At 46.2% G+C, this 27,375-nt stretch overlaps 3 protein-coding genes across 3 annotated transcripts; all 3 read left to right on the forward strand.

Moving 5' to 3' along the window:
• Positions 1-1,434: 1,434 nt before the first annotated feature.
• Positions 1,435-2,255, forward strand: LOC120675870. The gene has a single exon (XM_039957081.1). The coding sequence runs from the start codon at positions 1,542-1,544 to the stop codon at positions 2,193-2,195; it is 654 nt and encodes a 217-aa protein (XP_039813015.1). The 5' UTR covers positions 1,435-1,541; the 3' UTR covers positions 2,196-2,255.
• An 11,452-nt stretch (positions 2,256-13,707) lies between these two features.
• Positions 13,708-15,426, forward strand: LOC120676004 (UDP-glycosyltransferase 88B1-like). Its single transcript, XM_039957212.1, has one exon. It carries the CDS (start codon positions 13,803-13,805, stop codon positions 15,252-15,254), a length of 1,452 nt encoding a protein of 483 aa, XP_039813146.1. The 5' UTR covers positions 13,708-13,802; the 3' UTR covers positions 15,255-15,426.
• A 7,169-nt stretch (positions 15,427-22,595) lies between these two features.
• Positions 22,596-24,403, forward strand: LOC120675204 (UDP-glycosyltransferase 88A1-like). The gene has a single exon (XM_039956310.1). The coding sequence runs from the start codon at positions 22,808-22,810 to the stop codon at positions 24,260-24,262; it is 1,455 nt and encodes a 484-aa protein (XP_039812244.1). The 5' UTR covers positions 22,596-22,807; the 3' UTR covers positions 24,263-24,403.
• Positions 24,404-27,375: the final 2,972 nt, after the last annotated feature.

The raw sequence follows: 27,375 nt of genomic DNA on the forward strand, positions 1-27,375 counted from the left end.
TGTACCAAACCAAAAATTTGGGTGAAAACCTTACTCGCTTTAGTAGTCTTACTAGGCAATTATGTATGTGCTTTGCTATGAACAAAGTTGGTATAAGTATCGGATATATATTGATGGCTGTATGTTAATTTGAAGGGATCTACATGATCGAGTCGTAGACGGAGGAGGTTGGTCCGACTCGCATATGGGATGGACTAAAGGTCCACCTGTCAATACACACAGACGGATCAAACCAATGTACCAAATATAAAATTTGGATGGAAACCTTACTCGCTTTAGAAATATATATAAATATAGGTATAGATTAATGCAACCTAATTATTTTCATAATACATGATTATTATTAGAACTAGCGGATATGTACGTGCCAAAAACACTCCCTCCGTTCCAAATTATAAGTCATTCCAAGAATTTTAGAGAGTCAAATTTTTTTAAGTTTGACTAAATTTATATAAAAAGATAATAATATTTATGATACTAATTAAGTATCATTAGATTCTTTGTTAGCTATATTTTCATAGTATTCCTATTTGATGTCATAAATCTTTGTGTTTTTTTCTATAATTTTGGTCAAACTTTGAGATTGTTTGACTCTCCAAAATTCTTGGAATGACTTATAGTTTGGAACTGAGGGAATATTTAATTTTCCTTCCATCAAGCAATGATGTTATTTATTTTCCATTCAAAAATAATACACATTTTTCTTTTCATTCCATAAACAATGATGTCAATTATTATCCTTCTAAAATAAATAATTACACGAATTCCTTTCAAAAATAACACGCGTCTTTCTTTTCATTCCATAAACAATTATGTCAATTATTATCCTTCCAAAATAAATAATGACACAAATTATGGGTGAATGCATGTGGCTAGAAAAGTAAAAGTATGTGCTAAAGAAGTAATATGCGGTTAAGAGGTGGGTATAGAAAATTACTGATGTAAAAAGTATTAAGATTTTGTGTGTAACATTAACGAAACCAATCTCCCCCTCTCTCTTGTCAAACATTTTAGACTGACAAGTAGGGCCTCTGTGAGGTGTACAGTGGGCCTAATTTTGATGAGAAAGAATTTCAATTGTTTCAACTGAAACATTGACAAAACCAATCTGAACCAATTTACCCTTTTCTTTCGTCAAACTTTTTGGATTGACAAGTGGAGCCTCCTTGAGAGGTATGTTGAGTCTAATTTTGATGAGAAAGGGTTTTAATTGTTTCAACTTTTTATATAGATAGATGAAATGATGATATGTGTATAGATAGATGGATAGATATTCCGTTCGGCAGTCAGCTCCAGCTCCAGCCCAACAGTATTTTCCTCTCGCACCAGCCACCAGCTCCAGCTCCAGCCAGCTAACAGTATTTTTCTCTCACATCACTAGTCACCAGCTCCAACTCCAGCCCAGCTAATGGAGTGAATGGTACATACGGCGTGGCCTCGTCCACTTTTCTCATCCCTTCCCCACAGCCGCCGCCGCCGTCGGCGCCGATAGAGGAACCCTAGATCCCAACTTCGTCGCCTTCCCTTGCTGCGCGTGCGGCATGGATCCATGCCCGGCGCCGCCCCGTGTCGGTCCCGTCTTGAGGAAGCTCTTTGGCCCCTCCTGGCTAGTCTTGGACCGCTTCATCCATCGCAGCGACCAGGACCTGGAGGACGAAGGGGACGGCACAGCATCGGAGACCTCCTACACCTGCACCAACAGGCCCATCCGCGTCTCCCTCAGGGTCGCCGACTCTCCCGCAGTGTCCCGTCTCTACCTCCATTGGCCGGGCAGGCCGGAGTTCAGAGGCCTGCCGGAGCCACGCGTGATTGCCGCCCACGACCACTCCATCCTCTTCATGGCGATCGTACCCTTCGAGGACCCAATGTACCAATGTGCTGCAAGGACACCTACCTGTTCCCCATCGACATGTTCGTCTACTCGGCCTTCTCGTCGCCACCGTCGCTTCATCGACTTCGCACTTGTTTCACCGGTGGCGTCAGCACCCCAGATGAGGATATCTACTTCAAGCCGCACCGTCGTCGGCAGCAGAGAGCCATGCTGGATGAAGAGATCGGCCTCCTGTGCCATGGAGGCAAAGGCGAGTTCACGGTGGTCGATTTCACCAACTTTGGCCCAGAGGGCGAGCTCTGCCTGCTTCACCACCATGCTTCTGCCTCTGGCTCGCAGAAGAACATTGAAACAGACTGGATGATTAAGAAGGTGGAGTTTCCCAAGGGCCCCAGTGCTCACTATTGGATTACTGACGCTATCATCCCTGTCCAAGGCAACTTCCTGTTCTGGGTTGACTACTACTAGGGTATACTTGTTATTGACGTAATGACGTCCTCCAAGCTAAGGGCAACGGAAGCCCAGTTCAGCGGCTCCATTACATCCCGCTGCCTGAGGAGGCTTTGCAATCTGACCGGCCAGATCCCGATGGAGACTGCCCTGAGCCCCTGACTCAGCTCGGTGTGTCAGCGTCACTCCCAACGGCATGCTCAAGCTTGTCTGCATTACCACAGGTAAGACTGACTCCAACAATGCAATGCAAAATGAGAGAGGCATTCCTGGATTTGCCTCGCGTACAGAAATTGCATCGCCATCGCAAAAACACCGATCTCCAGCAGCACAGGCAAAAAAAAATCTGCCGCTCCGTCCCTCACTCTCCTCCGGTCCTCCCTCCCCCTGCACGCGGACCTCCTCTGCTCCCTCCCCTGGAGCTCGCCGCTGCCCCCTCCTCCCCATCCCACACGCGGCCTGCACCCCATCCCGCCGCCCCTTGCTCCCCATCCCGCCGCGGGCCAGGTGCGGGCGGATCCCGCCACCGCGGCCTGCTCCCCATCCCGCCACGGGGCTAGACCTGGGCATGGGTCACCCGACCCGAACAACCCGACCCAACCCGCCCGAAAAAAACCCGACCCGACCCGACCCGAGCTACGTGGCGGGTGGGCGCGGGCCGTATTTTTTGACCCGCAACAATCAACGGGCCGGGCACGGGCCGTGATTTTTGACCCAAAACCCGACCCAACCCGAAAAACCCGACCCAAAGGCCAAAAAACCCGACCCAACCCGAAAAAAACCCGACCCGACACGCCCGCGCAGGGTGCACGGGCCAACCCGACCCGACCCGGTGATAGGTGCGGGTCGGGCGCGGGCCGTCCTATGCGACCCGTGACCCGACCTTGACCCGACCCGAACCCGACCCGACCCGACGTTTGCCCAGGTCTACACGGGGCCGGTGCGGGCGGATCCCACCGCCCCCTGCTCCCGCCATGGTGTCGCCCTCCCTGTGTTGCTCCACCGGCGGGGACCCGTCCTCGCCGTCCTCGCCGCTCCTTCCCTCGCCGGCCTCCCCGTCGTCCTCCGGCGGCCCGCTCGGGCGGCTCACGGGCCTCTGCGGCGCGGCGCGGTTCATCCGCCGCACGGGGAGCCGGCGCCTGATGCGGGAGCCCTCCGTGGTGGTGCGGGAGACGGTCGCCGAGCACCTCGAGGAGCGCTAGACCGACTTGGGCCTACTCCAAGCCCGTCGTCGTGCTCGACGTGCTATGGAACCTCGCCTTCGTTGCCGTCGCCGCGGCCATCCTTGCGGACTACATGCTCCGCCTCCACCTCCGCAGGCTGCTCCTGCTCCTCCACCGCGCTCCTGGCGCGGCGGCTAGCCCAGAGCCTGGCGCGCTGGTGGCGCCGCCGGCGAGGAGGCTGCGGCGGCATCGAGGGCGGCTGCTGCTGCGCCTGCGCAGCGGGCGAGGAGGGGCAGGAGGCTCCGCCGTCGCAGGCCTTGACCTCTGCCGCCGCCTCCTCCCCATCCTGCCAGGGGCCGGTGCGGGGACGCGGGCAAGGAGCTCCAGGAGGCGGTCGCGCAGCAAGGCGGCGGCCACCTCCCCCTCCGCCGCGCGAAGGCCATGGCGCGCCGGCCACCTCCGCGCCCTCCCTCTCTCCTCCTCTTGTGGACTCCGAGCTGTGGCGCCGGCCATGGCGGGGACGGTGGACTCCGAGCTGTGGCGCGAAGGCGAGGTGGTTGGACTCCGAGGGCCCTGCGGATGGGTTCGAGGAGAGAGGTGATGCAATTTTGCATCCCCTCTCTCCTCGAAGGCAATCTGCCTTCCATGGATGCGTCGTCTGTTGGAAGCGTTTCCTCGCATGCACAGTGACTCCCGAAGAGGCAAAAATGCTACTACCTTCTCTGTTGAAGTCAGTCTAAAGCCAGTCAGGCGCGGTCTGCTTTCTTGATAAGATCATGGACATTGTCTGTCATCCACCCAAGGGGATGGCTAAAAGGTGACACCATTGAGGCAGCTGAGTTCTGGGGTCTTTACAATGGTCAGAGTCTTCCACAGGTGAAGCCGATGTATCCTCTGGTTAGCTTGGTAAATCCAGATGAAATCTGCTTCCTGTTGAAGGAGGACCACACCACTTACTGGATAATTGAAGTCAACATGAGGAACAAGGTGCTGAATTCGACCGCAATCTATATCAATGAAGAGGAAGAAGGGTGCACCACTGACAGGGGTCGCAGGAATGTCTTTGATGGTCACTCCATCCCCAGCGGACTCTCCTATTGGTTGGACATGGATGCCATCAAAAGATAATACTCCCTCCGTTCCAAATTATAAGTCATTCCAAGAATCTTGGAGAGTCAAAGTTTTTCAAATTTGACCAAATTTATATAACAAAATAATAACATTCATGATACCAATTAAGTATCATTAGATTCTTTGTTAGCTATATTTTCATAGTATACCTATTTGATGTCATAAATCTTTGTGTTTCTCTCTATAATTTTGGTCAAACTTTGAGATGGTTTGACTCTCCAAGATTTTTGGAATGACTTATATTTTGGAACGGATGTAGTATTACTGTTACATCTTCTTACCTGTGCCGTTTGTTTACCCCTTATGGCTTATCATTCGTAGCAATTCCAGTCTTCAACTTTATTGTATTTAGCAGCCTGTAGTACTTTTATTTTGTATGAAACATGAAGAGTACACTATGGAGATGTTGTGTAGGTGATTAGCGTATTGAAACATAGTAAATCTTTGTTTTTTAGAGTTAAGTTAATGGCTAATGGCTATTCTGCAGGGTGGGATAGCGCAAGCTATCCCGGACCCGGTGCGAGCAGCATGTCTCTTTACATGACTAAGGTGCTTTATGGGATTATGTGCCATATGGTTCTGCTAATGTAGTTGTGCTTGGTAGAGATATACCTGCATGTTAAATGATGATTGCCTCTCGTTGATAAATGCCGCAACATGTTTCTCACTACACAATAATATGATTTTCATTAAGCAATAATATGGTTTTCACTAGACAGTAATATGGCTTTCATTATGGTTTCGTGTTAGTCAAAGTTGTTACTAGTTAGGAAAAAGGGTTGCTCTCTTCTCTCTCAGACATAACACTGTTTTTATTTGCTTGCACATTTATTCTAAGTTTTTTTATGTTGCTTGCACATTTATTTATATAGGGTGCTCGATAGTTCAAAATAACATGCCTACAACTTTTAACCAAAATGCTTAGTACTGTATGAGAAAAGCTAGTTCTTCAGTTCATCCAATCTTTATCTCCCTTATTTTCCACTGCATGCTGCTGGACGTATTTTCCTCTTTTTATGACAAGTCATAAGTAGTTCAACATGAATGCAAATATGAAGTACGATAATGTTCTTTGAAGAAAATATGATGTGCAGTATGTTCAAGTATTAAGCAAGGAAACAAATGTTGTATCTTGCAGTACTGTAAACAAGTGCTACGATAATAATACAACCAATAATTTGCTAGAGTTTTCTAACCTATAGATGTAAACTATGTGCAGCTTTTCTGAAATATTGCTAAAGCTGTACAAGGTGATTAGGAATTCAGGCAGATTAGGACGGTGATGGTGTGGGCCTAGTTCTAGCGAGAGAAATTATATATAGAACATCCATCTGCTTCTGTTGATTACAACTTTTTACTAGAAAAAAATTATCTGTATATGATTTTTCTTTTTTTCAAAACAGGAGTGGCCGTACGACCAACATAATTTACGGCCCGCTGTAAATTATCCAACTCCCTTTTTATACCTTTTGATACTGGGTAGGAGCAGGGTTCTGGTGAGTGACTGTTGAGTGACTGTTGCCTGCATGTTGAAGGGCTTCACTGGAAGGATCTGTTTTCAAAATGTTTGGCTTTTGTACACGACACGATATAAGAACACAAAGTAATATTAGTATTAGAAAATAAACAAAAGTTAAAAAACTAAGAGATAAAATACCATGCTTCTATGGTCCGATTTGGATGGTGGATTTTTAGCTATCCGGTCCGGATAAATTATATATATTTCTTTTCCTGAATATAAAGGATGATGATACAATCTAATGGAAAGAAACCCCATGGAGGCGCTTCTCTACGATGGTATCCACGCCGTATCCTAGTACATAACGCAAGTCTCCATGCTTCTTTGTCTTCTTCGACACTGCTTCAGGAATCACGACCTGAGGCGGTCGACGGTGACAAAGCCACTTTGAAAATACTTTCTCGGTCCTAAAACGATATAAATCTCACATCCCAAGGAGTCAAACAATATTAAATTTAATCAAATCTATAGAAAATAATATTAATATTTGTGTTAGAAAAGAAATATCATTTGATTAACCATATATTATATTTTCATACTTAATTTATTTGAAGATATAAAAATTAAATATTTTATATAAATTTGATAAAATTTGTAATTATTTACCTCCTCGAGAAATAAAATTTATATTGTTTTTTTGGAACCGAAGAAGTACTTGTGTTGCGGGCTCGTAGTTTGGAAGCTTCACTTCACTGGGCAAGTGGGGTATTTTCTCCTCGGAGCCCCACATCCCCACATCCGTGGAAGCGTCATGGGTGACGTGCGTGTTCTGAGTGGCGCGTGTTGGGGGAACCATCCAACAAATCCCCAACCAACAGCATTACAGCAAAGCACTGCCAATTCTTTGCTTGTCTTTCCTTTTAGCAAAGCACTGCCATATCACTATCTTTGCCAATTCTTTGCTTGTCTTTTCTTTTAGCCACTTCACTATCTTTGTTTGTATCTTGAAGAAAAGCTAAAATGACTAATAATTTACGATGGAGGGAGCGAGTAATTCTTTGCTTGTTGCTGCCTTATTATCTTTCCCCTTAAGAAGAAGAAAGCATTACAACAAAAAGGTCCTAGCAGCCCTTAGAATTGGACCAGTGTTGATAATGAAGGAGCTGAAAAATTACAAATGCACAAGTAGCTTTATCCTACTACTAGGGGCGGTAAAGAGTCTTAAAATTTGATTTAGATAATCTAAGAGCCAGACTCTAATCTTGTATTATTTTGAGCTAAAAATTTATAATAGCCGAATTAGACTGTAAAGAGACCATTAGAGCCATAATCTATTACTACCATACATATAACTACATTTACCCGAGTGTTTGGTCATTCGTGAGGATCTAGAGGACTTGAAGCACAAGTATGCATCCTGAATTTGTCATTCGTGCACATCTTATACCCAGACTCCCTCGACATTTCACGTCTAGCTAGATTGCGACACCGGCTGGAGACTCCCGAGTCGTCGAGCCATGGGTGACAAAGACCGTGGTTCAGCTGGCCGAGCTGTTCCTCTAGCACGGCGTCGCCCTCACTGTCGGTCCGTCGCGCTCGTCGAGCCGCACGTCAAGGCCCCCGACTTCTCCGCCGCCTCGGCGCCATGAACACGCCTCTCCGCGACTTCCTCCGCTCGCGTGCCGCCGCCGTCGACGCGCTCGTCATCGACATGTTCTGCGTCGAAGTCCTTAACGTCGCGGCCGAGCTCAAGCTGCCCGTCTACCATTAATCTACCGATATGTGGCAGCGAATTGTCTGCATTCACCTGGCTCTAATAATCTACCGACGACTCCATTAATCTTTTTTTCTCGTCAGCGCGCCTACTTTCTAACGACGGCCGTGTTTAGATGCTGTAAAGACAAAACATAAAAAAAAATTTAAATCGCTTGCATGGTGTACTAAATATAGTCGAAAAATAAATCGCATTTCACATATAGACTGTAAATCGCGAGATGAATCTAATGAGCCTAATCAGGACGTGATTGGACACCAAATTGCTACAGTAATGCTACAGTAAACATGCTGTAATGATAGATTGCTTAACCTCATTAGATTCGTCTCGTAGTTTACCGCCGAGATCTGTAATTAGTTTTGCGATTAGTCTACATTTAATACTTCAAATGTTGAAGATTCCCTTGCAAAAACGCAAAGTGCAAAGTGAACTAAACACACTCTACATGTGTTGTCACATGGGAAAAATTCGTTTTACACCCTTGAACTACCACAAAAGTTTGATTTTCAACCTTTAATGTAACCACAAAACCAGATAACAAAGACCATTCAAGTAACTGTTGAAACCAGGCAAATTTGACCAGATGGTTTTTCATTTTGTGGGAATTAAAAATATTCAAATTTAAACTAAAAATTCATAAGTAATTCATTTTAAATAAAAAAATACGAAATATGTATCAAAAGTTTTCTAAAAAAATATAACCTATCTATTGGTCCGATATTTTTCAGTTATTTAGGTCCAATGTTTTATTTTTGTAATATTTTATTACTTGTAGTTATGTCTTTTATTTTTAAATAACTAAGATTCAAATAGAGCAATAATAGATAGGTTACATTTTTAGAAATATTTCGGTACTAGTTTCATATTCTTCTGATTTATAATAAATTAGTTTTGATTTTTTAAATCTAATTATAATTCTTTAGCTTTTTAAGAAAAATACAAAACCACAATAGAAACCACCCAAAGGCTACATTTGTCCGGTTTGTCCGGTTTCGACAGTTGAATGACCTATGTTATCCGCTTTTATAGTTAAAAATTAAAAATCGAACTTCTGTCATGTCATAGTTCGATGGTATAATTCGTACTTCTCTCTCGTCACATCGATAGAACACGCCAACTGCAGGATGCTCTGCCCCCTCAATCGATTCACATGCACATAGTAGCCTGTGCGCGTACATATCCATGTCCAACTCTGCAGATAAGGGGAATCCATGGATCCATATCTGAAGGCGGCAGTATATCAGCATAGATCGAGCGATGATTGTCCATCCTAATCCGATGTTCAGTTTGGTTCCACTTAACCCGGTCAGGCGGTAATGGTCATGGATCGAGGATGTTGTGACCAGGGTTCACCAAACCGGCTCAAATTCAAAATTCAAATTTGAATTCACAAAAATGAAAAATTTTCAAAAAAATCGTAAAAATACTTCAAGGTGCGACGAATTTAATGATGTCAAATTTTCTCAAAAATTCGTTCATTATAGTTTGCGGGGATTTGAAGTTAAACAAAAAAAACGTGCATATAAAAGTATACAAATACAATGTAAAAGTAGTACAAAAGAGGGTTGGAGGGTTCATTTAAGCTAAAATATGTTATACAAATATTTATTTAGTATACTTTGCGGGCATTTGAATTTAAACCAAAAAAGAAAAAAAATTGAATTTGGCCGATTACCAGTCAAACCGACCGGTAAGCCGGTCGGAACCGATTGAACATGCGATTTTGAATTTGATTTTGAATTTGACCGGTTTCCACCTGTTTCCGGCCAAACTGGACCGGTATACCAGAACCGGACCCCGCCGGTTTGGCCGGACCGGTCGGTAAGTTAAACCCTGGTTGTGACCACCTCTCCCTGGAAAGAATAATTCAAACGCACGGCCGGTAGTGTCATTTTGGTCCCGAACTTTCAAAATGTGCATTCAAGTCCTTAAACATGCTAATCTTATCACTTGAGGTCTAAATTATAGTTGCTTAAGCTAAACCGCAAGCTGTATAATTTGTTCAGGTATGAAATTATATATAAGATATATAAAAAATCATAGCAAATTTACTTGTACAAATATGTTCAAATAGCAAAGATATATATAGAAAATCATATAAAAATAAAAAATTATATGACAAAGTTTGTAAACAATTAGAAAATAGAAAAGATAAATTTTGGAGGAAACATTGGAAAAAAATTTCGGATATAAAGGTTTGAAATAAATTTTGGACGAAATTTTGAGAATATAAGAGTTGATCATATAAATTTAAAAATAAAATATGAGCCAACATGTAAGATCCACATCAGTAAAAATACTTCCGTTTTATTACATATAAAAATGGTAATTAGAACTTTACATAACACAAATAGCAAGAATGAGAATCTGAATGTGCAATTTAAAATTTTAGGGACCTTGATAATACTATGACCCAGCCAAGTTCGAGAAGTGGCGCCGGAAAAGCACGCTGTGACAAGGTATGCTTCCTACGCTTGTTGCTTGTATGGTGCCCCAACAGACCTATAACAACTATACGTCCACCCAACCCCTAGGCCGCAAGTACGTGTCGACGGAAACACATAGTACCTCTGAAACGCACACAATCTGATCAAAACTCGTACCTAGAATCCCTTGCAGCATCAAATCCTGTGAAGCAAAAGTCCAACTGCCCGCGTCCTTGCATGCATCCTCTTTCCATCCACTTGATCTTTGATACGTCCCTTCGAATGGTGGGCATATAAATCCAAAGCGCTGTGCTTTGGTACTAAACTATCAAGGATAACTGTGACATTGCCTTGATCCTAAAGTATTGATATCTACAAATGTCAGCAACGGCTCCAAGGTCTGCACGTATCGTTCGGTGCACAGAATATTTTCCGTATGTAAAAATAGTGAGGATTATTATTCTTCTTTTTTAGAAAAACTGAAATATAGTTTTTCAGATTACACAATACAACAATACAGTTTAGACACTCACAACGCACATACACTGACCGCTTTGAGCGCACTTAGACAAATCCTACCTATAAGCATCTCTGAAGACTGAGCCGATAAATTCTCGAGATTGACGACGTCACTATAGGTGGCTCGCTGTCAACAGGAACGCTACCTACCACTGAAAGCACAACGCCGTTAGATATCCTACCGAGGCTCTTGTAACCACTAGACTACAGGCCCTTTTGCAACTGGGTTTTAATTATTACTCTCTCGGTGTCAGTCACCATTAACTTTTAGACATTTGACCATTCATTTTATTCAAGGTAATAAATATCATATTTTTTATATGGCTTGCTTAACCAATAGAGGTATTTTAAGATGAATTTTGCTTTTCTTGTGCAATAAATTTTTAAATAAAAAAATAATAGTCCCAAACATTTAGGAACATATGGGTAAGTACATTGAAGCTATCTAATAGGTGGTCACATATACTGACACGTCATACTTAACAGACAACTCATAGTATTGCTATATTTCTAAATTTGTGGAATAAAAAAAAGAATATTGAAAGTAGCATGACCACATCAACTTGTCCAATGATAAGAAAGCAGTCTCATAATCTTTAATTTAAGCTCATGAGGTGGTTGCTTCGTGAAAAAACCGCTTCGTTCACTCTCATCTCCTTCATTTCATAAAACATCCTACGTGGAACTATATGAGACAATTTAGGAGAACGCTAGCGTGTAACAGTGTCCTTTCCCTAAAGCGAATTAGCAAATCATGCTGTTTGGACACCACGTTTGGTTGGAATAACATGCAGCTAGTAAACCTCACATGTACAGCAGCCAACAGAATTTCAGGTTGTGACTCGTGAGGTTCCAAACGTGTTTAACAAATCTGTTTTGACAAAACTTTGAGATACCAATTCGTAACTATAAGGAGATGTAGTGGCAAAAAAATGAATCAACCCATTCCTTTGACGAACAGCAAACAAAAGTCATCTGCCTGGCTTTGTTTAGTTCTTTTGGCCAATTTTTTTGAAACGGAATCTTTGCTATTTCGGAGTACTAAATAAAGTCTATTTATAAAACTTTTTGCAGTGATGGATTGTAAATCGCAAGACGATTCTAATGAGCCTAATTAATCCATGATTAATTCATAATTAGTGGGCAGTTACTGTAGCATCAATGTTGCAAATCATGGATTAAGTAGGCTCATTAAATTCGTCTCGTGATTTACGGCCCATCGGTGCAAAAAGTTTTATAAATAGACCTAATTTAGTACTCCATGTATGTGTCCAAATATTCATGTGTAACGAACATGACACCTTTTATGCTATTTCGAGTGATTTTGGTGATCGAATGACAACGCAATCAATGGGACTAATGGTTTTGTTAAGTGAATATTTCTATATCCTAGGGATGAAGTATAAAGGTCATGCAAAGCAAAACACGAAGAAAGAACTCAAAAAAACACTGAATGACAACGCAATCAATGGGATGAAGAAGGTGCATCCGATGGTTGTCGGAAGTTACGACGCCCTAGCTTCAGTGCAAGTCTGAGCGCCAAATGAAGAACAAGTGAAGATCAAGTAGAGCACCGGTTGAACCGACGGTATACAAAGGAGCGTCGGCGCATTGGGCGTATCATGTTCCAGAGACTATGTCAAGCGCCCAAGAGCCAAGCTTTCAGCACCGGTTCAACCGACGGTGCATCGGAGCATACCATCGGAGCAATGACGTCAACAGAAGAGGGAGGCCCAACGGCTAGTCCAGTTGCTGTGTGTGACCGGTTTAACCGACGCCCCATGCATTGGTTTAACATATGGTCCCTGGAGACGCTGCAACTGTGTCAGAGAAGCCAACGGCTACTTCAGTTGCTGTGAGTGACCGGAAGATCCGACGGCCTGCACCGGAAGTTCCGATGCCTACGCAGAAATGTGTCCAACGGCTCCAAACGGCTAGTTTGTATTGGAGGCCTATATATATGAGCTCTCCCGGCCATTTGAAGTTTGCTGGAGTCCCAAGACATCTCATACAAATTCAAGAACACCTCCAAGCCATACAAGTGATCATTGATCATATCCTTAGGTTTTAGCACTAGCTTTGTAAAGTGTGAGTGCTAGATTAGCTCTTAGTGAGTGAGATTGCAAGCCCTTGAGCCTTTGTGCTGTGGTTCTCTAGTGAACCAAAAGAAGAGATTGGTGCGCCGGCCCTTGGAGCTGTGAAGCTCACCGGCAACGTCATCGACCCTCCGACTTGGTGTGGAGCGGCGACGGCAATTTTGTGTGGGGGACGTGAAGACCCCCATCATTTGTGGAGAAGCTCCTTAATGGAACCCGGGGCCAAGATGACCGTGATTCACCGTGTTCGGCAGGCTGAAGCTGGAGGCTAGAGCTGGAGTGGTGTGAGAGAAAAACACTGCTACCTGGCTGGTGGCTGGAGGCTGGTGCTTGAGAAATGTGAGAGAGGAATACTGTAGGGCTGGAGGCACCAGCCTCCAGCCGAACACGGTGATTGTGTTCACGGAAGAGACTTGGTGGCCGAGTAGCAATACTCTTAGTGAGTGTTACAACAACGTGGATGTAAATGTGCCTTTGTGGCTAACCGAACCACGGGATAAACACCCGCGTCGAGAATTTGCTTTCTCCTATCCCGCTCTTTAAGCTTCCGCATTTGATACTAGCAATTTGTATGTCTTTACTTTCATAGAGTAGTTTCTTGATAGGAAGGGCTATAGGCTGCTAAACTCTTTTGGGATAGGGGTTTTACACTAGAACAACCATAGTTGCACATCTAGATAGCATGTTTTAGTTTAATATTGTGCAATTAGTTGGAGCTATAGGTCAAAGTTTTAGTTTGCCTAATTCACCCCCTCCCCCTCTTAGGTTAGAGCGCGTTACCGGTCCTTTCATCATGTGATGTTTTTTATTGTAAAAATTTGGCATAGCGCAGATATAAAAGTTGGGTACACCGGCGTCCAGCCACCCATTTCCACGGCAGCCACAGCTCTGTACTTTCTTTTCCTACATCTTCCTTACCCTCAGGTTGAGGCTGTTGAGCAGCCACTGCTCCCATGGACAACGGATCCGCCAAGCAGACCGTTGTTCTTTTCCCTGCCGGCGGCGCCGGGCACCTCGGGCCCATGACGCAGCTCGCCAAGGTCTTCCTCGGCCACGGCTTCGACGTCACCATGGTGCTCATGGAGCCGCCTATCAAGTCGACCGACTCCGGCGCCGGCTTTATCGAGCGTGTCGCTGCCTCCAACCCGTCCATCACCTTCCACGTCCTGCCTCCGATCCCACCCCCTGACTTCGCAAGCTCCCCGGAGCACCCTTTCCTCCTCGTACTGGATTTGATGCGCCAGTACAACGAGAAGCTCGAGAGCTTCCTCTGCTCCATCCCGCGGGCGCGCTTGCACTCCCTTGTCATCGACATGTTCTGCAGCCACGCCATCGACGTGGCCGCGAAGCTGGGCGTCCCCGTCTACACGTTCTTCGCGTCGGGCGCCGGGGTTCTCGCCGTCTTCACCCAGCTGCCGGCGCTGCTCGCCGGCAGGCGAACGGGGTTGAAGGAGCTCGGAGACACACCCCTCGAGTTCCTTGGAGTTCCACCGATGCCGGCGTCCCATCTCGTCAGGGAGCTGCTCGAGGACCCGGAGGACGAGCCATGCCGGACCATGATGAACACATGGAAGCGCAACACGGACACCCATGGCGTTCTGGTCAACACGTTCTGCTCGTTGGAGAGCCGGGCCCTGCAGGCGTTCAGGGATCCCCTGTGCATCCCCGGCCGGGTGCTGCCTCCAGTCTACTCCATCGGGCCGTTGGTCGCCAAGGGCGGGAGCTGGGCGGACGAGGAGGGAGCGGGGAGGCCCGAGTGCCTCGCATGGCTTGACGCGCAGCCGGAGCGCAGCGTCGTGTTCCTCTGCTGGGGGAGCAAAGGCTCGCTGCCGGAGGAGCAGATCAAGGAGATCGCCGTTGGCCTAGAGAAGTCCGGGCAACGTTTCCTCTGGGTCGTGCGCACGCCGGCCGGCAGCGACGACCCCAAGAGGTACCTGGAGCAACGCCCCGAGCCAGACCTCGACGCGCTCCTGCCGGAGGGGTTCTTGGAGCGGACCAAGGGCCGCGGATTCGTCCTCAAGTCATGGGCGCCGCAGGCGGACATCCTCACGCACCCGGCCACGGGCGCTTTTGTGACTCACTGCGGGTGGAACTCGACGCTGGAGGCCATTGCCGCGGGCGTGCCGATGCTGTGCTGGCCGCTGGGCGCGGAGCAGAAGATGAACAAGGTGCTCATGACCGCGGACATGGGCGTCGGCGTGGAGCTGGAGGGGTACAACGCAGGTGTCATCAAGGCCGAGGAGATTGAGGCGAAGGTGAAGCTGGTGTTGGAGTCTGAGGGGAGGGGGCTTAGGGAACGAGCGGGGGAACGGAAGAAAGAAGCAGAGGAGGCGCTGAAGGACGGCGGCTCGTCACGGGCGGCGTTCCTCCGGTTCTTGTCAGATGTTGAGAATCTTAGAGCGTAAGATTGACAAAATTGCAACCAGCCTTGGTGGTTATGTTTGTTTTCTTGCATACTAAGTACTGTCCACCCTTTGTCAATCCTATTGTACTTTTTATGCTGTCTTTCCTAAGTAAACGATAAAGATTATCTTCTAGAATAAAAAGGAAATTTATATGCTTCCTAGGGAGCTCTTAGATCACAACCCACTCATCCTGACTACCCAAAACAATGTACCTCTCACCAAGCTCTCTTTTAAGTTTGAACTAGCCTGGCTAAAGAATCCAGATTTTATCCCTACAGTCAAAAGACTTTGGGAGAGACCTTGCTATGCCTAAACACCTCTGGACCAAATGCAAGCAAAGCTCAAAAGATTCAAGCAGCATTTCAAGGGATGGGGTTTTAACAGACAAGGATGCTCAGGAAATACAAGTTTGAGATACATGATGAGTTACTATTCCTTGAACAACTTGAAGAGGAGGGGCTTCTGTCTCTTGATCAAATGCTGAGAAAATCTCAGTTACTCCATGATATTATCAAAATTAATGAGGAGGAAGAATTATATTGGTTCAAGAGATAAAAATTGCTGCTTGAGGGGGATAACAATACTGAGTTTTTTCCATAGAGTGGCAAATGGAAGGAAAAGAAGAAACACTATCATTACTCTGGTGGATGGGGATAATACCATTGAAGATGTGTTGACGTCGTTTTTTTGACACGCGTCAAAAGGATAATACTGAAGGATGGAGATGCCAGTTTAAGGAACGGCGGTGGTATACAGAGGAAGGGAATCGGTCACGATTTGGTACCGATCGGATGTCTCAGTGGTAGATGGACAGATCTGATCTAAGGTGGTCTCGGTTTGGAAGGTGGTATTTTTGTTTGTTAGAGTAGTTTCTTAAAGATCGTGCTTTGCCGTAATCTGCTAGGACTTTGTTAGCATGGGGTATAAATGTGAGCCCCCAGATATTGAAGAAGATTGATACACATCCAAACAACAAAACTTTACTCTTTTCGCAATTTACTTTTCTGTCGGTGGCTTCTCCATCTTTTTCTTTTTTGCGAGTTCTTTCAAGCTGATCAAGGACGCCTCACATTCGAGTGATTTGGTTTGCTGGTAAATTTTCGTTTACCGAGTAAATCTGAGCTTTAGCTTCCGGACACATCGCTGTGGCTTCGTTTAGATCTATTCAAAAGTTATCAAATTTATCTAAGTTTTGATCTCAGACGCATTCACGCATCGCTGTTTTCTTGTTTAGATTTATTCATAATTTATATGGCTTAGCAATCTATTTAATCGGCTATCAGTTCCATTGTTTTAGTATTAGATCTTGAAAAGCTGATAAGATTGGTTGTAAGCTTAGCCTTGTACAGATCCATACATTCGTGGGTTTGCACATTGTTATCTGGCACGTATCGGCTTTAGATCTATCCATCTAGCTGCGTATCGGCATCGGCAGCTTCTTGCCGATTCCTCTCAGATTGCTTTTATTACACACTTTTATCACCCGATCTGTTGTCGTTTTCTGTATCGGTAGAGCCTTACCGATACGCTACGTAAAGGTGATTCGGAAATCCAGCTGATACGCTCTTGTATTTGAAGGTTTTCTGTTTCCTTGTCAATTTACAGGTCAAATTGACTGGCATGTCTTGGTTCGAATCAAGTGCAGTCCGAGTTTGGCGTACGAGGCTCTCGGGCTTTGGTGTGTGATCGTTTCGTGTCAACACATCTTTTGGCACGCCCAGTGGGACCGGAAGAATCAAGATGTCTGAAGAGAAGGACAAGGTTTCAACAGGCAACCAGATCCTGATCGACAAGGACAAGCTGAAGGAAGAGCATAAAGCAGAACTCAAGGCGGCTACTGAAGCTTTCGAGCAGCGGTGCCTCCTATCCTTCAGTACGAATAGGAGTGGAGAGGTAATCAAGAAGTATGATTTTCCTACTCTTCCACCCTATGATGAAGCACAAAAAGAGGATATGATGGTGCATATGGTGAATCAGGCGGTCGGGTAGGCTTTCATAAACCATGCCTCGATCATGGCCAATTCTGTTCACATTGCTGTGCTCAAGATGCTGCAAGAAAGGGGATCGCTTGGCTTCATGGGACCAGCCTATCAGCAGGCTAGTCAAATGATTTTCGCCCCTACCGGATTGGCTACTGCATCGCCTCTGATTGACCCTCAGGCTCAGGCAGAGGGGGATATTGGGGCCACATAGCCGATTGGTACGACAATGTCATCTCAGTTCGCTCCTGTGTATACCAACTCCACGCCAATGGCTACGCATGCACAGGGAAGCTTCATGACAGAGTTCCCAGTTGGATGGAATCCTGCTACTGGTTATGGTATGCCTCCAGAGTACATGATGTCTTCTGCAACAGGGCAACCAAGCTCATCGGCTTCACAGCCGATGGATCAACAAGCTAATGCGTCGGCTCCACAGCTGACCCAGTCTTAAGACGCCGCACCGACTCCACAGCCGTCAGTTACAAATGCGTCAGCACCATCGCCAGCAAGTCCAGGCAACGTGTCGGCTTCTAGGCCGACACCTCAACAACAGAATTTTGGCGATGATGAGCAGCTCCAGTCTCCTACAGAGGTCCTTGTGTCAAGACTCCATCACACTAATGGAGTTACTTGGATATTCCATGATCCTGCGACCAGCTATGTGCGTCATGTGAATGTGCCCAACACACCTCCTATGGCACAACAACAACCTAATCAGAGGTCAGCGCAGGTTAATCATGGCAATGAGATGGTTCTCTATCAACCACCATCCAATCAGGGTACTCAGCATGTCGCACAGACAGCATCGGCTGCTCAGCCGATGGCTACACCCAGTCCACAGCTGGCATCGGCAGCCTTGCCGATAGCTTCACCAGCGGCACAATCAACATCATCCGCTGGTCAGCAAATTGATTGGGCATCTAATATTGCTGAAGTGATGAGAGATCAGTTTGGCTTAAGGACAAAGCAGCAGAATTTGATGTAAAGAACTCCATATCCAGCTGCGTATGATCAACTTCCTCTGCCCCATAAATACAAGCTTCTAGATTTCACCAAATTTTCTAGACAAGAGGAGGTCTCCACAGTAGAGCACATCGACAGATTTATCATGCAGTGTGGAGAGGCAGCACAGAATGACACGTTGAAGGTATGTCTGTTCTCCATGTCTCTCTCAGGATTGGCCTTTACATGGTTCACAACGTTGCCAGCCAATTCCATAATATTTTGGGCCGATCTAGAGAAACAGTTTCACCAGTTCTTCTACTCTGGCGTACATGAGATGAAGCTGACCGATTTGACCAACTTGAGGCAAAGGGATGATGAATCGGTTGATGCTTTTATTCAGAGGTTCAGAGATGTCAAGAACCGGTGATTTAGTCTGGTTCTGTCTGAACAGCAGCTTGCAGAAGTTGCTTTCCAAGGACTCTTGCCACACATCAAGGAGAAATATGCTTCCCAAGAGTTTTACAACATCAGTCAGATGGCCTATAGGATGACGGGGGAAATCAAACCTTATGAGCATATGAGGGGTAACTTTCAGAAGAAAGTTAACTTTCCTGGTTACCCAGTTTCCTCCGACTCTGATGATGACTAGATGGTGGGATCGGCTGAGTGGGTTCAGAACAACAAGAAGTCGATCTCATGCCTGTTTGGCAACAAGGAACCCGACAAAGTATGGGTTTGATGGCTGACAAGATCTTCGATTTGTTGCTGTTAGAGGGTCAGATTAAGCTGAAGCCGTATCATAAGATCCCAACAGATCAGGAGCTGAAAAATATCAAGTACTGCAAATGGCACAATGCAACGTCTCATGACACAAATGAGTGCAAAATATTTCGTCAGCAGATACAATCGGCTATAGAGCAGAGTAGACTTAAGTTTGAGGCACCCAAGAAGCCGATGAAGATCGATGGGCACCTGTTCCCTACCAATATGGTAGATGTTGGGGGAAAGATAAATGCACTGCAGACCAAGGTGCTCCCGTCGCAATTGGCCAAGGAATTTGGAGCTGTTGATCCTAAAGCTCAGATAACGGGCGATGAAGCCAAAGGTAAGGAGCCGCAAGAGAAGGCTGAAGAGTCTGCAGCACCAAAGAAGAAGGTCACGTCCCAGATGCTGCTGAATAAGTTTCAGCGTGACCAGGAGAGGCGACAGTACAGAGAGGAAGCTACGCGACGCCATGAAGGATATTGGAGATGTCCTTTCTTCGTGCACTGTTGGGAGGAAGGCTTAACTCTGCCGATAGTGGATAATTGTCCAGAGTGCAATGATTTCTAGCATTCTACGTGATCCTGCAGGAGGAAGGATTTCTGCTGATGCTCAGGTTTCAGATGAATACTCACATCGTAGGGATCCAGAAAGAGAGCCTTTCATGATAATATTGATCGGTCTCGATGGTGTCCAGCGGGTTTGACCAGATAACAGAAAAGGCAAGTTCAGAGGCTATGTCAGACAAAGCTGCTGGAAGAGGAAAGAAAGGAGGCTCCTAAGAAGAAAGGATTCAGATCAGAGGTTTGGCGTGTTAAGCCAAAGGCTGATGATCAGCAAGGTCCGGGGTCATCGGCTGCGCCTGTCAATATGGTTTTCATGTTGCCCAGTGAGTTCATGGCACCAGATAATAATGATGAAAGACAAAGTTTGGAGGAAGCTGTGGCTCAACTGAATTTGGAACCTATACAGTCTACTTTTGAAAAGCCAGAGGATGAAAAGCGCAAACATCTCAAAGCTTTATATTTGAAGGGATTTGTTGATGGCAAGCCTGTCACGAAGATGTTGGTGGATGGAGGTGCAGCGGTGAAAATAATGCCGTATGCTATGTTGCGCAAACTTGAAAAAGGTATTGAAGATTTGACTAAGACAGATATGATGCTCAAGGATTTTGAGGGGGTTGTATCTCCGGCTGTTGGAGCATTATGCGTTGATCTGACAATCGGCAGTAAGACTCTTCCCACTACTTTCTTTGTTATCAACGGCAAGGGGGTTGCTCTATTTAATTGTCTGTTCTTGATGAAGTTGATCAGAAAGATGCTTCTGGGCTCTGAGGACTGGAATCTGATGGCTCTCGATGTATGCAGCAGGGTTCAGTGCCTCCTCAAGTGATTCCGAGAGATTGCCTTTCAGAGATTTCAGGTTGATATGGATCAGCTCGGCATCTTGGACCAGCTGGCCAATATCTTGATTCAGAAATTGCAGAATTTATTGAAGCTTGGCCTTTGTATCCTCTGATAGTGGAGCCGATTATGATATGGCTTCATCTTCTGCACTGGTTATTCCAAGTTGGCAGGAGAACAGACTGTTGTCTGGACTGTCCTGCGCCTGATAAGGGAGATGGGGGATGTTAGCCGATTATTGCTTTTAGGTTTTTGAAAGATTGAATGAATGCCTTACCTGTTTCAGAAGGATTCATCAGTATCTGGCGCAGAAGAAGATGCAAGTAGCAGTGCTGGAACACCGGAGTCGGGGAGAGCATCTTGTGGAATGATTGGTGGTTCTTGCATGACGATCGATGTTTGCTGGATGATGAAATCGGATCAGATATAATATTGAATTAGGAAGAGAAAATAGCTACATTACCTGAGCTGACGAGGAGACTGTCCTGGCTCGATTGGAGGTGACATGTTGAATCTGGTCAAAGAAAATGTACATATTAGGCGACATCGATAAATCTGTGAGCAAGAACGAGCAGACAAAATACCAGGGGTATTGGAGAAGTCTAAGAGGTGATTTCTACGGTATACTCTTCATCTATATCTTTAAGTGGATGGGCAGGTGTATCTTGAATGCCGATTGGTAGCGGAGGCAAGGCGGAGCCGGCGAGGGCGCGGGGCCGGTGGAGCTCACGGTCCGCGAGCAGGAGAACACGACGGGGGCGAAGAGGAGCCAGCGGGCGAGGTTGCCGGTGGGGGCGCGGGGCCGGCGGAGCTCGCAATACGTGGGCAGGGGAGCGCGGCGGGGCTGAGGCGGAGCCGACGGGTGAGGTCGCCGGCGAGGCACAGGGTCGACGGAGCACGCGGTCCGCGAGCAGGGGAGCGCGGTGGGGGCGAGGTGGAGCCAGCAGGCGAGGTCGCCGGTGGGGGCACGGGGCCAACAGAGCTCGATGGAGGTGGTGCCGGTGGATGGAGGCGGGGCGGGCGAGCGGGAAAGACGGGAGGCGGATGCCGAGCGGTGCCCGTTCGGTATAGATGCTGACCGGGAAGGTGCGGATAGCGAACGGGATACGGAATGGAGCATTATACAAAGACTGTTGGGTGCAAATTTTATTCTCATTTTGCTAATTTTAGCTATTCAACTTATTTTACAGACTCATTTGGAGATGCTCTAATCAACCTGCTAATAATGATCTGGGGTAAAACCAGCTTCAACCGTCTGGGCTTCCTTCGGTGGAAAATAGGCTAAATTTTTTTTTTGGGCAACAATAGGCTAACTATATTAACTAGCCTACCAACCCTTGCAATTGCACAGCAAGTATAGTTATGTGTCCCTAGTTAACACCCCCTCCATTTTAAATTATTGTTTGTTTTATCTTACCCCAAATAAAATTCATCTAATTTTGAGACCGAGACATATTTTAGTCTATCACCTATCCAGCGAATCTAGTTTAATATTGTAGATGTTTATATTTTTTTTCTACTCAACACATAGAGAAGTTTAATTCAGAAACTAAAATATTTTATAGTTTGGAATGAAGGGGGACTAGAAAAGTAGAATTTTTATACACCATATAATACATAGAATTTGAATTTATCTTAACTCTTTTGCAAGTAAATATAATTTAACTTGTATACATCACAATCATTAGTGATGCGCTGGTAAGCCAGCTCTATCTTAGTGCCAGTCATCTAGATTAACATCACGGTATGTTGCTCATCATAAAAGCACCGGATTTTATTTTTTGAAATGACGGCAGCTCTCTTTATACATACATAGATAATAGATAGATGTGCGCGTATATTTGATATCCCAATTCGCAGCGTACGGAGATGTAAAAGGATGAAAAGAAAACTTCTTTTTTCTCCACCAAAAGCATTATGGTCATGTTTTGATCCTAAAGATTATTTCTAGCCCATCCTTTTTTTAGCTCAAAATAGTCCAAGATTCCCAAACATAAGGGCTAGTTCTTGGCTATTTGCAAATAACCTACCTCAAAAAAACTATCCCACCCAAAGTGTAATTATTTGGGCTATTTCAGATAGGTTCCACTGTAGCAAGAGAGGTAATATAGCTCCAATGATTGAGAAAATGTGATTTAAAGCCTAAATAGCTCTTGTATTTAATGGAGGGCTATTTGCTTGAGTTAATCAGTTCCAACCCAAATAGCTCTAATCATTGATCCAAACACGACCTATGTCCCACTTTTATAGAAAGCGTAATGAGCATCAACCCCTTTCTTTGACCACCAAGAACAACAAACAAAAGTCCTCTGCTTCGCCGGCAAGGCAGTGCGCAGCAGCGCAGATATAAAAGTAGGTACTCCAGCCACCCATTTCCACGGCAGCTCTGACCTCTGAAGCCACAGCTCTGTACTTTGTTTTCCTATCTTCCTTACCCTCAGGTTGAGCAGCCACCGCTCCCATGGACAACGGATCCACGAAGCAGACCGTTGTTCTTTTCCCCGGCGGCGGCGTCGGGCACGTCGGGCCCATGACGCAGCTCGCCAAGGTCTTCCTCGGCCACGGCTACGACGTCACCATGGTGCTCATCGAGCCGCCGATCAAGTCGACTGACTCCGGCGCCGGCTTCATCGAGCGCGTCGCCGCCTCCAACCCGTCCATCACCTTCCACGTCCTGCCGCCGATCCCGCCCCCTGACTTCGCTAGCTCCCCCAAGCACCCTTTCCTCCTCATGATTGAGTTCATGCGACAGTACAACGAGAAGCTCGAGAGCTTCCTCTGCTCCATCCCGCGGGCGCGCTTGCACTCCCTTGTCGTCGACATGTTCTGCACCCACGCCATCGATGTGGCCGCGAAGCTGGGCGTCCCCGTCTACACGTTCTTCGCGTCGGGCGCCGGGGTTCTCGCCGTCTTCACCCAGCTGCCGGCGCTGCTCGCCGGCAGGCGAACGGGGTTGAAGGAGCTCGGAGACACGCCCCTCGAGTTCCTAGGCGTTCCGCCGATGCCGGCGTCCCATCTCGTCAGGGAGCTGCTCGAGGACCCGGAGGACGAGCTATGCCGGACCATGATGAACACCTGGAAGCGCAACACGGACACCCATGGCGTTCTGGTCAACACGTTCTGCTCGTTGGAGAGCCGGGCCCTGCAGGCGTTCAGGGATCCCCTGTGCGTCCCCGGCCGGGTGCTGCCTCCAGTCTACTCCATCGGGCCGTTGGTCGCCAAGGGCGGGAGCGGGGAGGACGAGGAGGGAGCGGAGAGGCCCGAGTGCCTCGCATGGCTTGACGCGCAGCCGGAGCGCAGCGTCGTGTTCCTCTGCTGGGGGAGCAAAGGCTCGCTGCCGGAGGAGCAGATCAAGGAGATCGCCGCTGGCCTAGAGAGGTCCGGGCAACGTTTCCTCTGGGTCGTGCGCACGCCGGCCGGCAGCTACGACACCAAGAGGTACCTGGAGCAACGCCCCGAGCCAGACCTCGACGCGCTCCTGCCGGAGGGGTTCTTGGAGCGGACCAAGGGCCGCGGATTCGTCCTCAAGTCATGGGCGCCGCAGGCGGACATCCTCACGCACCCGGCCACGGGCGCTTTCGTGACCCACTGCGGGTGGAACTCGACGCTGGAGGCCATTGCCGCGGGCGTGCCGATGCTGTGCTGGCCGCTGGGCGCGGAGCAGAAGATAAACAAGGTGCTCATGACCGCGGACATGGGCGTCGGCGTGGAGCTGGAGGGGTACAACGCAGGCCTCGTCAAGGCCGAGGAGATTGAGGCCAAGGTGAAGCTGGTGTTGGAGTCGGAGGAGGGGAGGGGGCTCGGGGAACGAGCGGCGGAACGGAAGAAAGAAGCAGAGGAGGCGCTGAAGGACGGCGGCTCGTCGCGGGCGGCGTTCCTCCGGTTCTTGTCGGATGTTGAGAATCTTAGAGCGTGAGATTGACGAAATTGTAACCAGCCTTGCTGTTTATGTTTGTTTTCTTGCATACTAGTCTTGTCCTCCCTTTGTCAATTCTATTGTACTGCTTCTGCTGTCTTTCCTAGAATAAAAAGGAAACGATGACGATATTGACTAGCATAGTGTGGTTGAGCTTTTACCATGAATCTGGGAGCGCCCAAAACATACTAAATACACGTATGAACACATATAATGACCTTTGTTTCGATTCACAAAAATGAAAATTTTGCCAGGATGCCAACTACTATTGAGGGTATCCTGGAAACAGATATCTGCGAAACGGAGCCGGCACCTAGCGCCCACGAGTCACCTCGCTCAACCGCCGTGATCCGCTTCTCCTCTCGGCCGGTCGCTGTTGCAGTTGCTGTACCTTCGTCTGCAGATCGCCGCCCTGCAGCGCGGTGCAAGCTGCCAAAATTGGTACAATGATACAACCTGCAATATCTGCGGCCGCTGCGTGCGATGCCCAGAGATATTGATTGGCTGAGACGAGGGTTTACAAAACCGGTGGGAACCGGTCCGGTTTGACCGGCTAACCGGTTCGGTCCGGTTTCGGTTTGGACCGGTATCTAACTGTCCCAAATTCAAAATTTGAATTTGAATTAAAAAATGAAAAATTCCCAAAAAATTCCTAAAAATACTTCAAGGTACGACCAATCTAATGGTGTCAAATTTTCTTAAAAATTCGTTCATTTAACATACTTTTCAGGCATTTAAAGTTAAACCAAAAAAGAAAAGGAAAAAAATGAGACGGTCCATTAAGGCCCACTTGGTAAACCGGTCCGGTAAACCGCTACCGGAGGGCGGCGGTTTGACCGGACCGGTCAGATTATTAACCCTGGCTGAGACTACGCTACAATAGTATACTAGCAGCAGTCAGAGTTTTTTTTACCGACCGGTGGGATCAAACCGCCGCCCATTGGTTACGATAAATCTGACCGGTTTGACCGGTTACCGAAAAAATTGGCCAAATTCAAATTTCAAACAAAAAACGGTAGTTCAACCGGTTAGCCAACCGGTTAGGCCGGTAAACCGGTCCGGTTTGAGTGGTAACCGGTCAAATTCAATTTTTTTTCTTTTTTGGTTTAAATTCAAATGCCCGCAAAGTATACTAAATGAATGTTTATATAACATGTTATCGCCTAAATGAACTATCTAACCCTCTTTTGTACTACTTTTACATTGTATTTGTATATTTTTGTATGCACGTTTTTTTTTGTTTAACTTCAAATGCTCGCAAAGTATACTAAATGAATGAATATTTGAAAAAATTTGGCACCATTAGATTCGTCGCAACTTGAAGTATTTTTAGGAATTTTTTGAGAATTTTTCATTTTTTTAAATTTGGACGGTTTGAAACCGGCCGGAACCGGAATCGGTCTGAACCGGTTTGACCGGTAACCGTGGTTTCCGGACCGGTTCCAATCGGGATTTAAAACCCTGGTAGTAGTATGATAGTATTGTTTTTCTCGTACTGAAGTTGGGAGGGAATATTATGGTCTATTTTTTTAAAAATAATAATTATGGTCTATTTTTAAAAATAATAATTATGGTCTACCTTTTAGTGGAGGATAGAGATGGGGAAAAAAAGGTTGCGTGAGACGGCCGCAGTTGTATGAAAAAACTTAACCGGAGGGGTACGACGGTGACATGTTCCCATCGTATTTCACGTAGTCGATAAAACTCCTAGAACCTGCAGATCACGCCAACGAGGGAGATTTTTTTTAACTCAAATCTGAAATTCACCCCTACCTACCGGAAGTCGAACCTAAAATCTAAGAAGTACTACTAGAGCCATCTATACAATTCAGCAAGAGACCTGTTCGCAAACGGCGGTAATTGTCACATTTTAGGACTAACTCGGTTCATCTAATGGATGCTTTTTGTCCCCATGTGCTGCTATTTGTAATTATGCCGTTTGCAAAATATGGTCGCTAAGGATAGAATTTTTTTTTAGTTTTCAATAACAATATGTATACAAGTATATTAATACATACTAGTAAAATATCTGCGCACGTCTACAGTGAAATACTAATTGCATCATTTTCTTTTAAAACTCATGATTTATAACACTTTGCATTGGTTTAATAATTAGTATGAATAAAGGTGCATCGCGAGATATGATTGTTGCCCTGTAGGGCGCCTCTAGCAAAATTCCAAATCCAATGTTTTAAACAAGTAATCTAGTACTGTCTAGCAATGCTAGTGAATCCAGCTCTATGGCCTTATTTAGATGCGAAAAGTTTTGAGTGCAAAGTACTGTAGCACTTTTGTTTGTATTTGGTAATTATTGTCCCGTCATAGATTACAAAAAATTCATCTCGCAAATTATAGTCAAACTGTGTAATTTGTTATTTTATTTAGCTATATTTAATACTTCATACATGCATTCAAAAATTCGATGTGATGTGAAATCTTGTAAAGTTTTGAAATTTTGAGTGCATCTAAACAAGGCCTATGTGGAAAAGGAGACGACGCATAAGGCAACAGGAATAGGCAACGCTAGGGTTGCAGCAGATGGCTCGCCTACTAGAGACTGGTCCATCATTATGCAGAGCATATGTAGAGCGAAACTGTATATATGGACCAAGTAGTTTACATAGATACCTTTTGTGTCAATAGTATTGTTGTCTTCACAATATATATAGACTGGATAGTCCATATGTGAGAGGAAAGAGAGAGAGCCAGTAGAGAGAAGAAATATTTTTTATTTTTTATGGGCAGCCTATAGGACTATGGGTAGTTTTAGTTATAGACTGCTCTATAGACTACATCCACAGTGTTTCAGCTAGCTGATACACAATATTAAAATTGCTATGGACTACTTTGCTGCAACATTGTAGTTGCTTTAGAGTGAAAGGGGAAATGCAGCTGCGGAAGCCTGCTTCATCACGACCCACGCATTTGTCTTCTGTGTGTCCGTCCAGCCGGACGGGTCCTTCCTCTGCAGTAGGACGTAGAGCTTCGCCACGGACGGAGAGTTCGATTTGGACGGAGATGGAGGCACCGACGCCGGCAATGAGAGCGACGGGTTAACCTTTGGTGGAGGAGCCGATGAAGCGAGGGACCCGGAGCTGTTGTGGTGGGGTTAG

This window comes from Panicum virgatum, chromosome 5N (assembly GCF_016808335.1).
Source record: "Panicum virgatum strain AP13 chromosome 5N, P.virgatum_v5, whole genome shotgun sequence".
Lineage (NCBI taxonomy): Eukaryota > Viridiplantae > Streptophyta > Magnoliopsida > Poales > Poaceae > Panicum > Panicum virgatum.

Coding starts and splice junctions, on each gene's coding strand:
- LOC120675204 (XM_039956310.1), top strand. CDS start 22,808: ATGGACAACGGATCCACGAAGCAGACCGTTGTTCTTTTCCCCGGCGGC.
- LOC120675870 (XM_039957081.1), top strand. CDS start 1,542: ATGGATCCATGCCCGGCGCCGCCCCGTGTCGGTCCCGTCTTGAGGAAG.
- LOC120676004 (XM_039957212.1), top strand. CDS start 13,803: ATGGACAACGGATCCGCCAAGCAGACCGTTGTTCTTTTCCCTGCCGGC.